Source organism: Phocoena phocoena, chromosome 5, assembly GCF_963924675.1.
Source record: "Phocoena phocoena chromosome 5, mPhoPho1.1, whole genome shotgun sequence".
In the NCBI taxonomy this organism is placed as follows: domain Eukaryota; kingdom Metazoa; phylum Chordata; class Mammalia; order Artiodactyla; family Phocoenidae; genus Phocoena; species Phocoena phocoena.
Window position 1 is genome coordinate 117582371 of NC_089223.1, and position 18612 is coordinate 117600982.

The 18612-nt window shown below is 34.3% G+C and overlaps 1 protein-coding gene across 2 annotated transcripts in view; it reads left to right on the plus strand.

The window, feature by feature from the left end:
* Window positions 1-18328, plus strand: part of MYOZ2 (myozenin 2) — a 35568-nt gene extending 17240 nt beyond the window's left edge. The window contains exons 4-6 of one of the 2 annotated variants that reach the window (XM_065877705.1): window positions 4509-4638; window positions 9957-10140; window positions 17492-17913. In XM_065877705.1, the coding sequence (XP_065733777.1) occupies window positions 4509-4638; window positions 9957-10140; window positions 17492-17726 (549 nt within the window). In that variant the 3' untranslated portion in view covers window positions 17727-17913. Of the gene's footprint in view, window positions 1-4508; window positions 4639-9956; window positions 10141-17491 lie in introns of both variants that reach the window. The other variant, XM_065877704.1, reaches the window with a different exon arrangement.
* Window positions 18329-18612: the final 284 nt, after the last annotated feature.

Sequence of the window (18612 nt, forward strand, 5' to 3'; positions counted from 1 at the left end):
CAACAAATATTAGTTGTTTTTTTGTCTTTTGTGTTTTTTTTATTGAGGGTTTCTTCCTGTAGCTATGAAAAGTCTATAAGTTTACTTATGAATTTAAACCTGAAAGCTTTCCAGCTGCCATCACTAGTTAAGTTGTTTTGAATGGACAGCTAAATTCTTTACAGCAAACAGACTGGTTTCACTGATCTTTTATCATAATTACTAAAACACATTACAGAACTAACAACCGCACTCACAAACAAAATTTTTTTCATTCCTGAACTTTCTATTTCCCTTGTTATGATGCTGGTTAACAATAAATGGTTAGAGAACATCTTAAACAGTTTTTTTTCACATTAATGAGCATCCTTCAACACCCATGAATTGAATTTAGTTATAATTATGAATTCAGTTAGACATCAAATTTTACTCAACCATAGTATTTACACTTAGGAAGGATGGTTTTCACTTGAAGTCATGGATAAACGCAATGTTATGCTACCCTATAATTATGCCCAGTATCATCTTATCAGAAAATGTCTGCAGCTAATACAGCATGAGCCTAAAATAACCCCTAACTCATCTGACAGAGTATAATTATATAATCATATTCTTTCAATAATGACAACAGAGAAGCAGCTTTGAAGAATAATATGAAATATAGCAGCTTAAGGGAGATTCTCTGAAAAGTCATCTACAAGTCTAGACATCTGAATAAATGAATAAATCTAGTTTTCATAACTTACATTTATATCTCTAAGTATAATGCTTTAACTACAGTTCTGGTGGAAGGTACAATGAGATTTAAAATGTCCATTAGAATAAAGCATATTCTTTTATCACTAGTATTTCCAATTACTGACAATAATCTTATACACCTGTGGTCAAATGTTCTGGTCATAGGTAAAATGTTTAAGAACAGGTCTTGATAGTTTTTCAGTGTTCCTAGAAGATTGGGAACTAAATAAATAAAATAATCCCAAATAGCTATATTGAAGTAAATAATTAAATGCTGATAAATAACATAGAGCAATAAACAATAATAATATATGGAATAAAGTCACATGTCATTGAGTTACATAACATACTCTGAAGTCTGATGAAATTTACTCTCTCTTCTTCAGAAATGAGGAAAGTAGTATTCAAGGAAGTACATATATTTATTTGGCTTAAGTAACACCATAATAAGTAGACTGAAACCCAGCTCTCAGAATTCTAGAGTTCTTGCACTGACACTTGTCATGGTGTAATTAAAAGAAACTCTGGCCTGGAAACTGGAAGACCAGGGTTCAGTCCTGGCTCTCCCATAATCTGTGTAATTTGGAGTCAATTTAAAACTTTCTTTGCCTTTCTGGACCTGTTTTCTCATTTATAAAATAAGGGATTGATGCAAATGGTTTTGTAAGGTGTTTTCTGGCTTTAAAGATCTGTGTTCTCTGATCCTAATTCTAAAAATGACCTGCATAATAAATCACTGAGGAAGGTAGTGAGCTACATTGTATGATGACACATTTGCTTTATCACGGTATTAGATTGCAACTTGAAGCAAGCATTGATAATGTGACAGGAATTTAAAAGATATTAGGTTCAGGTCTAGTTCCATTCATTTATTTATACTTCTGGCAAAAATTTATTGATTGCCTACCATGTTCTAGAAACTATGCTGGGATTTCAAAGATAAATAGCCCTTGTCTAGTGATAGAGAGACAAAATAACACTGAAAAATAGAAAACAACTATTTACTTATAATCTAATTCTTGAATCATCTTTATATGATTTATATCAAATTAACTTATTGACTACATTTTCTGAAATGACCTTTTCCTTTTACTGCTTCCCTTGAGCTATAGATGTTGTCAAAATAATTATTTAACTTATATTTATGCATTTCTTATTTTATTATAACCTTCAGGACATCATTAGATGAAAATATAAATCAACTCCCTGGTAATGAATGCCATTGGTTTAAATATTAAGTGTTATTAAAAAAAAAAAAGCACAGCTTTGGGCTTACTCTATTGCTGAGAAACTGGCAAACTGAAGCCACACAAAACTTCTTATGTCATAAATAACAACAGAAAATAGGCATTTTTAAAAAGAAATGAAGATACGTTGCTTGCTACATATGCCAATTTTGAAGCCCTAGTTCATGAACTGATCAACTTCTTACAGAAATAGGCAAAAAAAAAAAAAAAAGGATGAAGAAAATGAGCATTAGAGTGAAAATAAAATAGCAGAATGATTCATCAGAATTAAGTCCCTTCTATAAATCACAACAAAAGGATGTTAATCAAAACAATTCACATTTTACAGTTAAGACTACATCTGCTTTTAGTAACTATGGACTTTTCAAAATCCTTAAAATATTAGATAATACTGGGAAATGGGGAAGTATACTGTAACAAGTAATTCTGAAATAAGACCAAACTAAATATATTGAGATTCTGAACATTTATTTATTTTGTTCAAAAAATAACTTTATAAAAAATAATTTAAGGCTCATATCATAACTAAAATAAGTCACTACCCAACTATTAAAAGGTTTTGTTTGTATACTTAACAATGACAATAGAGCTACTAGGTGTCTCCTGATAATTAATGACTATTTAGAAAGAGTTGATTTTCCTATCTATAAATGAGGTTAGTGTGACAATTTTTAAATTAATGTAGGTAGAATGATTTGTAAGTTTAGGTGAAATTCATTTCATGGGCACATTTCAGTAATTTGTAAAAAGTAATTTTTATGCGTGATACAATTAAACTTTCTATATTTATGTCAACTGGCTTTTATTTATAATTAAAGTTAGGGAGAACTTTTCTCTTTTCTAAGAGGTGGTGTAGGTTCAGAAGTGATAAAAGATATTAACCCAGTCAATTAAGTTGAACACTTAAGACAAGAGCTAAATTCAAAACATGGAAAACTGATGTATCTGAGTATAGCATTACTCATCTCTAGAAATTGTTTCTTATTGCCTGTTGAATAAAATGCAAACTTTCATGCCCAGTAATCAAGACCCTGTACTCACCTAGTTGATGTTGCCTCTCATGCCTTCTTGCATGGCTCCATAAGCCAGCTTACCCCTACTAACATTGCCCTACTCATTTCCAAATCAACTTTACCAGGGTGCTGCCTAGAGTAAGGTGAAGGTAAAAGGCACCTGGAGAGTGGCTGTGGGTGGGAGAAGCCTGAAAATGCAATAAACTTAATTTTCTTCATAATTTTATCAGGTGAGGCCTTAATTTATGGCCTTTAATTATAGTATTTGGATTTTAGGACAAAATAGTCTTTTATCCTCACATTTCTATAAAGTTGAATAAGTATTAAACTGTAAAATTGTACTTTACCTTATCATCTTATAAATAAATACAGAAATGAAAAAATATTTTAAAATACTTTCTGCTTATGTCACACAGAAGAAAGTCAAAATTGGTCTTTATTTGCTATGCCTTTCAATAAATTTTTCCTTCTAAAGTTAAAAGATGATTTGACTTTACGCACTTCTTAAATAGATTGGCTTTTTAAAAAGCATATATATATTTCTCATATATAATTAAAACAATACTTTACCATAGAGATAAGTCCTAGCCATATTTCTGAGGATATAACCTATTACAATGTCTGTTTTTCTCTGTTAAAATGCAAGCTGACTGTTTTTTTTTTTTTTTTCTTTGTGGTATGCGAGCCTCTCACTGCCGTGGCTTCTCCCATTGCGGAGCACAGGCTCCGGACGCGCAGGCCTAGCGGCCATGGCTCACGGGCCCAGCCGCTCCGCGGCACGCGGGATCCTCCCGGACCAGGGCACGAACCCGCGTCCCCTGCATCGGCAGGCGGACTCTCAACCACTGTGCCACCAGGGAAGCCCAAACTGACTGTTTTTAAAGTGCTATATTGCCATAGAATAAATCCCAAATTATAAGAGTAAAACAAATTCACCTAAAACTTTAAAGACAAATGCTCTTCTAAGCATTTTATTTTCTAGAAACCCCAAATTCTTCCTTCTGTAAGTTCATGCAGCTTAAAGTGCAAATATTTTTTGTTATATATGACTGCTGTCCAAATTTCAGATTAAATTTTAAAACAAGGCGTATTAAAGCATATCATTAAATCCCAAGTATAAATAAAACAGTAATGTAACAATGACTAAGCCGTATGTTTGGTGAGTATGCTGTATGATATTAAGTTAGTAAAGACTTAAAAATTAAATACTTAGATTTCCCTTTTAGGTATGTTGTGAATAGCAAATTACATAATTGATACAAAGCCCTAGACACAGTGCCTGGCACACAGTAAGGCTCAATTAATTAAGTGCATTGCCATCACAAAACAGATCTTAGATTGGTATCAGTAAAATTTCTCATTCAATAGCTCAACTAATTACAATATAAATTATTGAGACCTCATGTAACAATGAAGTGGCATTGTATTTAAATTCTAAGTATACAAATGGCACCTTGCACATATGATTTCTCCTATTAGTGTATCTAATATTTTTGAGTTTTCAGTTGAGTTTACTTTTGATCAAATACAGCACAATATTGCCATGCAGAATGAGAAATTGGATGGAAGCAACTTGGAAAGTGGTTCACAGCAAGCCCCATTTACTCCTCCTAACACCCCGGATCCACGAAGTCCCCCAAATCCAGAAAACATTGCACCAGGTAACTAATCCCCTTACAAATAGAACAATAAAGTTGTTATGCACTTAAACATATGACTCAAGTCATTTGGATTCTTTAGTAAATGGTATCTAAATGATACAGTTTTTCTCAGTATATATCCACTTTGTAGATAAGTTCAGGACAAATGTAAAGATTTAGACCTAGAGGAGTCTTGTAAAACATTTACACGAGTCTTACGTTCTTTCAGATGGTCCATTGTATTTGTTGGCAATCACCTATTATATTAAAAATTAAGTTGTTTGTAATTATATTGAAATCCTATTTGTATAGAACTGTACAATTTATGAAGTGCTATGATATATATTTGTCTAATTTAATAATAACTCTATGACATTTATTATAATCCTCATTTTACAAATTAAGAACCTGAGGTTGTGAATAGCTATAAGCCAATATTGACTGTTCAAGAATTAAATCCAGATCTGGTACCAAATTTACAGATGCCTCATGTGAAGTGACCTTGTGGAGATTGCTTTTGTTATTTTCTGCTCTCTTACAGAACCTTAAATGCAATCCTTTAATACTATATATTTGTTTATTATCTTAAAAGAGAAGCAAATGCTATCCAAATCAGTATATGTTACTTAGAAGTACTGTTTGATTTTGAAATATTCAATCAGAAAAATTATCTGATCTATTTAGACAATAACTTTTCAAAACAACTTAAAGCAAATACCCTTAAGTTTTTCCTCAAGAGTAATGTATAAAGTAGGTTTATAAAATTTTCAACTACTTTTATATTGAAATTAGCAATACTTATGTCATATGTTTGTAAATTAAACAGTTAAATTTAGCAAGAGTACTTCTGGAAATTTTCTCAAATAGCACTAGTGTTTTTGAAAATATATAAGTAAAGCAACTGTATAATATTAAATCTTATTTAAAAGTAAGTTGAGGGCTTCCCTGGTGGCGCAGTGGTTGAGAGTCCGCCTGCCGATGCAGGGGACACAGGTTCGTGCCCCGGTCCGGGAGGATCCCACATGCCGCGGAGCGGCTGGGCCCGTGAGCCATGGCCGCTGGGCTTGTGCGTCCGGAGCCTGTGCTCCACAACGGGAGAGGCCACAACAGTGAGAGGCCCGCGCACAGCAAAAAAAAAAAAAAAAAAAAGTAAGTTGAATGTCAGTCACTGATGAGCTTAGACTTATCAGGACGTTCTTACTGAACACAATGAGAAAAGGTATTGATAGACATAATAAAGTAACATTGAAGGGAACCAAATACACAATTAGAATGCACAGAATTCTGAAGTGAAGCATTGTAATAGAGTTCTCAAAGAGCGTTACAATTTTAAGTTCTCGAATACAACATTAAGCACATGGGGGAAAAAGAAGCTTTAGAATCAGACAGACCTGGGTTCAACCTGCAGGCTCCTTTCATTTCTGCCCATTTTACTACTGTGTTGGGAAGGAAAATAAATCTCTTTGAGTCTCAGTTTTCTCCATCTGTAAAATAAAGAAAATAAATCTCACTGCACATGGTCATTGTGAGAATTAAATGTGAAAATGTAAGTATAGTCCCTAACATATAATAAAGTATTCAGTTAAAATTAATCCTTTCCCTACCCACCTTTATATTCTTAATACTCAACAGACTATATACATATTCTTTTAGCTCCAACCACTATATCGCAACCTCTTGCTTTCTAATGTTTGGAATGGTATTTTTTTTGCGGTACACGGGCCTCTCACTGTTGTAGCCTCTCCCGTTGCGGAACACAGGCTCCGGACGCGCAGGCTCAGTGGCCATGGCTCACGGGCCTAGCCGCTTTGCGGCATGTGGGATATTACTGGACCAGGGCACGAACCCGTGTCCCCTGCATCGGCAGGAGGACTCTCAACCACTGTGCCACCAGGGAAGCCCGGGTTTTTTTTTTTTAATAGGAAACAGAAGACATATAGAAAAGTTTATGTTGATTCAATGTGGTACTCCCATTACTAAGTTAAAATGTTTATTATTAATCATTATCATAAACTATGAAATTGCAAAAGGAATAGAAAAATTCATCTCTACCCTCAAGGAATCATACATAGAGAGACAGGACAAATGTCCACACTATATTTGTAGTCTCATTTTCTCTCTGCATATATAATTCAATGTCATATGTACATTTTATTTACCATCAGGAATCTATCTATTAATATCTATCTATCTATGTATATATATAAAGAGAGAGAGAAATTTTGAAAATACAAATTCATATAGCTATTTAAAGCTAAATATTCAATTATTAAATATTTGGATATGTCTGTGTAATATAGACTAAGAAAAGGGAGAGTTTGGAGGTTATCAGATAGCTTGTGATGAAGCAAGAGTAATGGATCCTTCCTTCTTGGTCTATGAGTTGAAAAGTATAACAAATTCAGGGGGCAAATTATAGCTTATCCCAGTTTAGCAAAAATTTTTATTGATTAACCTACTATGTCTCCACAAGCCAACTTATCTCAAATATGAATTAATAAGTCTTATGATGCCACAATACTGTAGGTATGAAGTTCCTTTGAATTTAAATAAGTTATATTAAAAATATATTTAAAAATCAAACAAAAATGTTGGCATATAGCATTGTTGAATTGTATTATTTCTGAGAGGTTAAACTATGTGGATTCTTTCTTGTAAATAATTCAGCATATCAAAAAAGAAAAAAGTTATTAGTTAATTCTGTCTATTAAAAAATCTGAAAACCTGGAATGTACAAAAATGTGAATAGACCATTTATAGTTCCTCAAGCCAATAGATTATTATTAGATTATTACAAAACCCTTAAAATGATCATGAACATGATGTAGAAGCTTTCAAAAGTGTTTCAAACAAAATTGATTTGCAATAAAATACAAGATTCCATGTGCACTAGAATTATAGTTATGTGATCATTATGCTTATAGGTGAAGAAAAACTGGGGAAAAATTGTGTTTTGGTAGTGGGATTTCAATACATTTTTAAAAATACAGAATTTTAAAATTTCCAATTTCTATGTGGTTGACTCTGATCAATTTTAGGAAAGGAATAGGAAATAAAATGTGGTAGTCATGGTAATGGAGTTATGTATACTATACAAAGAAAAGACATGGTAAAAGGTAACTCTGCTTTCCTGGGAAAGTCAGGAGTGAATAAACCGAAGTGATAACCTCAAGCTAAGGCTTAAAATAGCAATTTGTAGGTGACAAGAGTTAGAGTATTCCAGGCACAGGGAACAAATGGAACAAGTAGGGAGGCATAACGGGATACAAGCTTCAAGTAGATCCACAGTTCTGGAACATAAAATGTGAGAGGAGAGGGCAGGAGATGAGGCTGGCTGGACAGCTAGGTAGGGCCATTTGTGTCATACTGAATAGTTTTCTTTTTTTGCCCACACTGCATGGCTTGTGGGATCTTAGTTCCCTGACCAGGGATTGAACCCAGGCCATGGCTGTGAACGTGCTAACTATTGGACCACCAAGGAATTCCCTTGCTGAGTAGTTTTGATTTTTGTCCTGGGAATCTATCATAGAACCTGGAGTAAGGGAAGTGAGTGACCTGATAAAGTTTTCCACTTAAAAAGGTCACTCAGGCAGCAACAGGGAGGTGCCTGGACGAAGGGTTGAGAGCTAAAGGATAAGTACGAAGGCTACTGTGAAAACCCAGGCAAGAGATGCGCAGGGCCTGAACCAGGTAGGTAAAAATGGAAATGAGGAGGAAAGAGGTAATTTGCTAGAACAAGATCTCCTGATGTTCTGTTTGCAAATCACTTGCATACAATTTGTAAGCAATATCTGAAACTTCCTGTCTTTGGAGGGAAGACTCCATTATCAACATTTTAAGTTGGTGCCCAAGGTGATTCAGAAACACAAAGTTGAGGGCCCCTATTTTAGAAATCCTCAAATATAGTTGGTAATACTTATTGATTTGTTGTGGGAATAAGGAATTGTTTAGGACAGTGCTTCTGTCTTGGACATCTGAGGGCAGTGATAACACTTGCTAAGATGACCAACATACAAAAAGAAGCAGCATGTATTGGAAAATGGATACATGTAGGTCTAGATAGGTTATAAAGAGTGCCAGGAGAGTATTAATTTGGACAAATATAATAGGTGGTTGAATAGAAGGGCCTGGAGATCAAAAACAAACCTTGGAATCGTCAATATGTAGGTCACAGTTAAAGCCAAGAATATAAATGAAATTTTCTAGGCAGAGTGTATAGTCTAAGAAAAGAGCTTTGAGTAACACCAACATTTAAGTGGCAAGTGGAGAGAAGCAGCCTACCGAAGAGACTACCATTTGATACCGGAGACAATCAGAAGAAAATTAAATTACTGTAAAAAATAACTGTCTACTGGTGAAATTATCAAGAGTTTTTGGAAAAGAAAAAGTAATTTTTAGTGTAAAGAAAGGATAGGCATTGGTTTGACAGAAGAAAATTGAAAACATTTTAGAGAAGGAAAAGAGCACCAGGGAAACCCAAAAGTAGGAGTGATCACATGGTAGAGAGGTTTTGACATGGTGGAAGAATATGAAAGACATAACTAGGTGGTATGGTAGTATAGCTGGAGAGTAAACAGCTGTGCCTTTGAAGACTTGAAGAATGTCACTTAATGCATGTGAAAATGTTTTCACATTTATGCCAGGAATTTGTGTGACTTTTAAATGGTACTTACAGAAAATTTCTAGCTCATGTGAAAATAAACTGAGGAGGTGAGACTGGAAGCAGAAAAGTTAGAAATCCTCAGGAACAAAGTAAACAAGTGATGGACACATCAGGGAATAAGAAGGGCCTGATTAAGACAGTGGAAACAAATTGCTTCACCATTTTGAAGCTTGAACATTTTACAGACCACTCAGAAATTTAGGATAGTCAACACCTGGACGTTACTTCTAAAGAATCAGCTCCAGAGGAGGGAGATTTTGTCTCCATTGATATTTCCCCAGAACCTAGACCACAGTAGACACTCAATTTACATTTCTAAATTAATCCATTAAGTGTGGTATATAAGGCCTAGTATAAATTAATATAAGGGGCACAATTTTTAAAAAATTAAGTTAATAGTTTCACTGAACAAATACATACTAAGACAGTCAAGGAAAAAATTAACTATGATTTGGTAAAATTAAACACTAAGTGGTTTCTTTTGAAAATTCCATGAATTAAAAGGGGTTTAAAAATGTCTCACACTTTCAGACTACTCTTTTCTGAGAGATCATAAAAAGAATGCATTCTTCATAAATTTACCCCTGCATGAAAAATTAAACATGGGAAAATGTTAGGTGGAGTTTAGAAACTCTTAGGCACTCTGTTTACTTATTCTTGCAATATTTTTCCAAAGGATATTCTGGACCACTGAAGGAAATTCCTCCTGAAAGATTCAACACCACAGCTGTCCCTAAGTACTACCAGTCACCCTGGGAACAGGCCATTAGCAATGATCCGGAGCTTTTAGAGGCTTTATACCCTAAACTTTTCAAGCCTGAAGGAAAGGCAGAACTGCCTGATTACAGGAGCTTTAACAGGTAATTCAATTATCCTGGGTGACACTTCAGCATGCAATACCAAGGCTTTTATATCATGGTATGGAGAACTGAATCTTCTGGTAGAAAAAAATTTTTAAAGACTCTAAATAGCAATATATAATATCTCCTTAGCCTAGGCAAAGACTCATTTTTGTAATATTATTAATATGTCAAACCTTAGTCCCTTTTTAGTATAACAATGAATGCTATAATACAGAAACAATCACTAAGATCATCTCCCACATTTTAAAATGTTATTTTAATAATAATTTCTAATTTGAAGGTTGATATTAGTTTATGTGTTGCTCCAAATGACAATGCTGTTCAAGAATTTCAGAAATAATTTGCATGCAGGACTGTGAGAATTACCATCTAACTCTAGGTTCCGATTTATATTTGCGTAGGCTTTAAACCAGATTTAAGGTAATTTAGGGCCAAGACTCCAGCACATATACACACCAATACTTATGCTACCAAAAATACTGCCAAATAATATCTGCATTATAGTTTACACAATGGACATTTATTTTTCCCTGTTATCCATTTTTTATAATTTCCATATATTTTTAATGGTCTCATAATCCATTCTTTGACCACTAGATTTTCATTTTAGAGTAAAATATCTCCGGTATCCTGTCTCACACCCACTCAATTTATAGGCCGCTTAGTGATTACTCACTTAAAAATTAATAAATGAAGGAGTACATTTTTGATTTACAAAAGAATGCCACAAAGCCTGCATTTAAATAGTGACCTTCCTTAGTACTTTTCAAATTATTGTACTAGTAACATTTTAGTTTTCACATATTGCTATAGTAATAGTATGAGTACTACATCTATTATTAGTAATACATCTACTAGTATTACATCTAGTACTACTAGCATTATTAGTAATGCTAATAGTATTAGTACTACATCTATTGCATAAATGAGGTATATCATAGAATTTAAGGAGGGTTTGAGGTGTGGCAAAGAAAGGATGTTGAAAGCTCATTCTAATCAATGATATAATTTTTTTCAAAAATGAGAATGTAGAAAATTATAAAAGTAAAACACTAGGAAGAAATGGAAACTAATGGAATACGCGAGGCTTGTTTTTGAGATTAGTGCTTTAGAGATGCCATATGACTTCTGTATACCTTGTGGCTTCAGTACCCCATACCTGCTGAGCATCTTGCTTCCAGTTCTACAAACACACTATAGTATCTGGGTTGGTTATAAAGAGATGCCTATTGATTGTATAAAGACCAAGTGAGTGCTATAACAATGAACACAATACTATATAATTAGGAAATGTAGCTCCCTGTGTTAAATCAAGGCTTTTGTAAATGTAACACTGTATGTGTGTGTGAAAGAGAGAGAAGGAGGGGGGAGAGAACTTAACTTGCTAGTAGTTCGCCTTTACCTGAGAAAATTTTATTTTAATATATCTATTTTTTTCTTTTTGTCAAAACAAATGAGAACAACAGAGACAGGGAGAGGAAGGGGGAGGAAATAAGTAGTTTCCAAATATTCTCAAAGTCTTTTGCAAAGAGTAAAATAATGCTCTTTGGTAGCCCCATATTATTATACATAATTACTAGATATTGTTAATAAAGCATGTAAGAGTGAGATACAGTCTTATAGCCTTCAGCAGTAGTAATGGCTAGATGAGAATGGGCTCCCAAGTCTAATCATAATTTCAAAATAGCCCATAGTTTAATACAAATTTGTATTCTTATACTCATTTTGAGATATTTAAATATTTATGTTATATTTAAATAACACTATATTAAACCTATGTAACATGTGAGGAAAAGTAAACTAGGAGCAAGGAGGTTTCCAGCTCTGCTTCAAAAAGCTGTATGACTTTGGGTATGTCACTTAACCTTTCCTTGTATTAATTTCCTCATCTGTAAATACACTGTATGATTATATGATTAAGTACCTTTAAATATATTACATGCGTTATCTATTTAGTAGAGCAATTTATTTTAACGTCTATACAACCATTTTACATAATTTTTTACCTTATAGAATAATCAGTAATTATTATGGGCACTATTAATTTTTATAAATGCAAACCAATTATTGATCAATTGAAATAAACAACAAAGCATATATTAACTGAATCTGAGTGAAACAAGCTTGTTAGTCACTACATAGACGATAAAGTGTAAAAATCATTTTAAGTCAGATCTATGTTTGAAGAAATTATGTTACAGGAATCACAGAGATGCACAGTGATCTTTTAGTAGAATATTCCAAATCTTTCAGTGGAATTTTTTGCTTCACTAACTAAAACTTGAAACTATTTTCAGAGATCTTAAAAATCTTACAAATGGTCTCTCACTTTGAATGCTTAACATCTCTGTTAAAAGATTTTCTTTACTTTGTGTCCGAGGGCAATAAAAATTTAAACAGGATATAGTCTCAATGGTGCCAAAGAAAAGAAAACTGCTTTTCAAAGAGCAACCTTTCTCTGGATAAGTGGTAGGAGGTAGGAGATGGGTGATGAACAGAAGGGAATGTTTTCATTTACAGAAGAAAATGACCCACCAATTGGGTGGGAAAAACAAAACAGAACTGGATAAAAAGGGAAAAGCTAATGCACTAAATGCCAAACCCAAATATTGGATTTCAGTGGCACGGGAACATTTCTTTTTTCATTTAATTCAGAAAAAAAATAAATAAATAAGTAAAGGTGATTTCTGGAATTAATAAATACAAGATAAATTGACCAAATTCAGCCTAAATCTAGAAATGCTCAACTCCAGCCTCTTGTATCCAATGGATATCTATACTCTAAAACTCCCGCAAATGAATGTATGTCTTGTGCAATTGCTGGAGGCCCCACAATTAAAAAGACCATGGCTGGTTTAATGTTTTGTTTTAATGTTTGAAATTCTTAACAATTTTATAACAAAGGGGCTCGAGTTTTCATTTTGCACTGTGCCCTACAAAATTATGTGACGGGTCCTGATCCCAAGTTCTAAACTTTACCCTAAGCTCCTCTGTATTCAGGAAACTTTTCCCTTAAAGTAACTACATTGGTCCATACGTGTTGTTTTCCCCCCTCACGTTTCACTCTTCTCTTGTCTGTGAGTTCACTGAGGTTAAGACCTACTACAATCTTTGAATTCCTAGCATATAGCAGAGTGTCTAGATATAATAAGCAATCAGTAATTCGTTAGATGAATACATGGATGAATCAACAAATGAACAAACTATTGCTTTACAGTGGTAAATTTCTAAAATGACAAAATGTTGTCTTGGACATCCAAGAATAAGTTTTACTTATGTACTGAGTCAAATTTGAGTCATAAAGACTCTTCAGTTCACTAAATCATGTAACAAAATGTGGGACATTAATCACCTAGTTACATCACGAATGTGATAGCAACCTGGTTTGACACCATTTAGACACAGACAAGTGGTTGAGATTCCTAAATATACTGCTCTACTTAGGAAGTGATCTCAGAAGGCCTAATACTCCTTAAGAATTATCTCGTGCGGGTACGATATAAGGTAGTATAGAAGAGAAGGCCTTCAGTGAGTTTGGATGCCTAGATTTAAATCCTGATTCTACACCTTACTAGGTGGGTGACTTTGGGAAAGTCATTTAACTATCTGTGCTTCAGTTTCATCCATTAAATGGGGATATAAAAAGAATCAACTCATAAGGTTGTTGTGAGAATTTACTGAGACAATCATGTAAAGCTTGGTACTCAAAGTGTGGTCAGACCAGCTGTGCTGGCATCACCTGGGGACTGGTTAGAAATGCAGAATTTCAGGACACACACTAGATTGACTGAATTAGCATCTGTACTTCAACGAGATCCCAAGGTGATTCCTATACCAAAAGAGTTTGAGAAGCACTTAAAACAGTGTCAGGTGCACAGCACCCTGTCAATAAATATTAGCTTTATTACTATGCCTTCTGAAGTTTAACAGTCATAAAGCACCTGACTGATGATCTAAATTCTTAAAGTTCTTTTCCTAAACTATTTCTCTCACCTCCAGAGTAATGGTTTTAGGTCCTGGATGTGAAAGTCTATACTGATATGATTGCTGAAATACTACATTAGACTGAGGTTACTGCATCAGTCAGTGATCTGTTTTTATCCATATCTTCCACAGCAATTTGGGGGAAATATTATAAGGTCAGTTATCTTGAGAACAGATGCAATAGAAAATAAAACATACTGTTCTTCAGAAGGGAGCAAAACACTGGAAGACAAGAAAATTATGGGCCAATAAGACATGAGATTCTATACTATATGACACAGTTACATCTGCTACAGCCATTGTTGAGGTCACCTATCCACTCTGTGGACACTGAAGATCTTATCTGGCTCTCCCTCTTCTTCCCCAGTACTATTCCTGTCATCACTTTTTGGTGGCTTAAGTATCCACGTAAATAATCCACCGAACTCTCGGCCCTTTCATGTCCTTCACTGTCTTGCTCTTAAGGATCCGTCTCTCAATCCCACCTTAGTCACTCTTGGCTTTTCTTAAAGTTTGTCACTACCAATACCTATTATTACCTTCAAAATCTCAATTTCAAGCATCCCACTCTCTATCACATTTTATCTTTATTTTTCATTTATTCTTTATTTCAATAATGTTTCAATTCCACACATCAAAGCCATCTCACTTTTCAAAGTCTATCAATCATTTTCTCCTTACTTTATCAGACTCCATGGTCCCTCACTATTATCACCCAGAAATTAAGATATTCAAGAAAGATCATAGGTGATTGAGCTTTGAAGAAAATCAGATCTCTTCCAGGCTTTAAAATAGTCTCTGCAATACTATCTATATAGTCTTGCCAATTCCATTGTCCAAACGTTTATAAGAATCTTCTAGGTACAATACATTATACAAGTACATATATTGAGTAAGTTACAAAGATACATCAGAGAGAATTCCGGTCCTCTTGGAGTGCAGGCTGGTAAGAAATACAACAGTCAGACCAGTGGATATAATGAAAGATGGAAAATAGGGTTACAGGGGAGGTAAAAATAGAGTCCATGGAAATTTAGGGGAGAAAGAGCTTATTTCTGGCTGTGGAAGATCAGGGAAAGCTTCAAGAAGAAAGTTAAATTAGTAAATACTTAAATATAAATTACTTATATAACATACTTAGAACTTAAAGAACTTAAAGGGGATTTAGAAATGTAGTAATAAGGGCCAGAGCACTCCAGGCAGAGAAAAGTGAATATGTGTAAAGGCAATGAGGTTGGAAAGCATAAGGAAAAGAGCAAGCAGTGTATCAGTTTGACTGGAACAAATAGTATACGAAAGTGAACAGGGAAATACCAGCATGGACCTTTCCATTGGGATGTCAAAGTAATTTTTTCCACACGTACACCAACCCTGTTCCTCTTTGTCTTCTATCAGCCAGTTGCTGAAACTCTAAACCTAGGAGTAATTCTTGATTTCTACATTTCTCTCACAATTTTTATCCAATTTGTCAGCAAATCCTGTTGACTCTACCCATAGAACACATCTTGAAACCACCCACTTCTTCAAGGAAAACACCTGAAATACAAGCTGCCATAATTTCTCACTTGAATTGCTACAATATCTCCCCTTCTTCCATTCTTGTCCACCTATAATTGTTCACATAGTATCAGCTGCCAGAGTGATCTTTATAAAAATTTAATCAGATTATACTTATCACTCCCCTGTTTAACACCTTATGATGGCTCCCTTTCACACTTAGAATGAAATCCATATTCCTTATTGGACAAAGTTCCACACAATCTACCTCTCTGTCCTCTCTCCTTTCTGCCATCCCCCTCACCTGTCTAACAAGATAGGCCTTCTTTCTTTTCCTGAAAAGATCAACATTATTTCTGCTTTAGATTCTTTGCATTAGCTACTCCCTCCACCTGAAATGCTGAAGTGCTTCAGGCATACGGTCCATAGCTAACTTCTGACCTTCAGATAGCAGTTTAAATGTCACCTCTTCAGAGATGTCTTCTCTACCTATCTAGTCATTCAGTTGTGCCCTATTATATCATCCTATTTTAATCTTCTCATAGCTCTTTTCATTATTGGATATTTGTCTATATGTTTATGTTTTTTAAAATTTATTAGTTTTTTATTGACATATAGTTAACTTACATATGTTTTTTTATCTGTAATCCACTGTTTTTTTTTTAAATTTCTATTTTTTTTAACATCTTTATTGGAGTATAATTGCTTTACAATGGTGTGTTAGTTTCTGCTTTATAACAAAGTGAATCAGCTATACATATACATATATGCCCATATCTCCTCCCTCTTGTATCTCCCTCCCACCCTCCCTATCCCACCCCTCTAGGTGGTCACAAAGCACCGAGCTGATCTCCCTGTGCTATGTGGTTGCTTCCCACTAGCTATCTATTTTACATTTGGTAGTGTATATATGTCCACGCCACTCTTTCACTTTGTCCCAGCTTACCCTTCCCCCTCCCCGTGTTCTCAAGTCCATTCTCTACATCTGCATCTTTATTCCAGTTCTGCCCCTAGGTTCTTCATGACCTGTTTTTTTTTTTTTTTAGATTCCATATATATGTGTTAGCATACAGTATTTGTTTTTCTCTTTCTGACTTACTTCACTCTCTATGACTCTGTTTATGTTTTTTAATTGTCTGTCTCCTTCGCTAGAATATAAAAGCTTAGACTTTGACTACATTGTTCACTGGTATACCCCCAGCACTTAGAACTGTGCCAGGCACTGAGTGAATGAATAATTAATGGCTAAATCAAACGAAGCTAGAATGTTACATGGGACCTTGGATGCCAAGGTAAGGAAGGTGGACTTTATTCAGATGAGCAGGATTCTGAGGTTTTTGAGATAGAGGTGGAAAGATGCAAAGATATACCTCTTGCCTTCAAAGAGCTTATAATTCACAGATGACCCAAACAAAATCGTATTCTGAAAAAGAGAAGCTAACAATACAAAGTACCATATTATAAGCACCTAATGACTCACATAAGACAATCAACGTGACAGGAATTTGGTTAAGAAAAGGAGTGAGGGCTGGTGGAGAGGAGGCACAGAGGAAATATCTTAAGCAAGTATAACATTGTCAGCAAAGGCGCAAAGGCAAGAAATGTTGTGATGTCCAGGGAACAGATTAGTTCAGTCCAAAACTAAGAGTACGTACATAAGGACTTTACACCAATTTATTATCAAATATCTGTTTTATCATAAAGGCACGGTCCTTGAATGGAAATGCTTGCCTCAGAGGTCAAAAACTGAAACCCTACTAAGAATATAACACAACAACATGCCCATAAGACCATGCATTAAATTGTTTTCTATTTTCTGTCAAATAAATTTGAATATTAATTAATTTTTTCTTTTCATTTCTCACAGAGTTGCCACCCCATTTGGAGGTTTTGAAAAAGCATCAAAAATGGTTAAATTTAAGGTTCCAGATTTTGACCTACTACTTCTAACAGATCCCAGGTTCATGGCCTTTGCCAATCCTCTTTCTGGAAGACGGTCCTTTAATAGGACTCCTAAGGGATGGATATCTGAGAATATTCCTATAGTGGTAACAACTGAACCTACAGAGGATACCACCATACCGGAATCAGAAGACCTATGAAAAGAAAGTTGTATGTGACACAAAAACCTGTAAACGTGAATGTTGCTGTTTTATTATTCTACTTACTTGCAAAGCCACTTACACTCTTCATTAGTAGCAATAATTTAATAGCAATTTAGCAATTTTCCTTTTATGCATTTAATTTCAATCTCAGATCAAAATCTAATAAATAATTAAAAATCTTATTTTAAAACCTTTTAAGTCACTCGTCTTTATTCATAATCTTGTTTTCACCTGGTCTAAGCAATCCAGCCTTTTCAATGAGAAAGTCCAGAAAAGTTACTGACAACAAAGGGTTTCATCTTTTTTGCCTTTAATATAAGCTATTACTGAATAAGTTTTTCAAATGGATCTAGAATCAAAATATAGTGCAAGATATTTAGATTAATTCAGAGTTTTATTTAAGGGATGAAAGCTACGGAAGTTGATATACAAACATTATTGATGGAGAAAAGGGTTGGGTTCTTCTTTTCTGACAAGCTTCCATGATAAAAATAACTTGTCTAGATGAAGTCTTTTCATTAGTCGTTCTTAGAATTTCTAAAGTGCTTTGTATTTTTCAACGTGCTTTGAATCATTAGGTAATTGTTCCAGATGGCATTTGCCAGAGTTCAATTGGGTTATTATTTTTGTTTAGTATTAAGTCAAGGAGACTGAGAGACAATGACTCAAAGAACGTCATACTATTGCAGTTTTCATGATCAAGGTATACTTGGAATTCAAGTTCCACAATGCTGTATGTTGATTAGGTTCAACTTTATGTATGCATTTTTAGAAGAGTAATAACAAAATACATGTTAATATACATACAAATAAATATATGTATACGACGGGGGGAAAAAGAGAGTGTGTAATTTGAATTGGCAGCTTTCTTTGCTGAATCTTT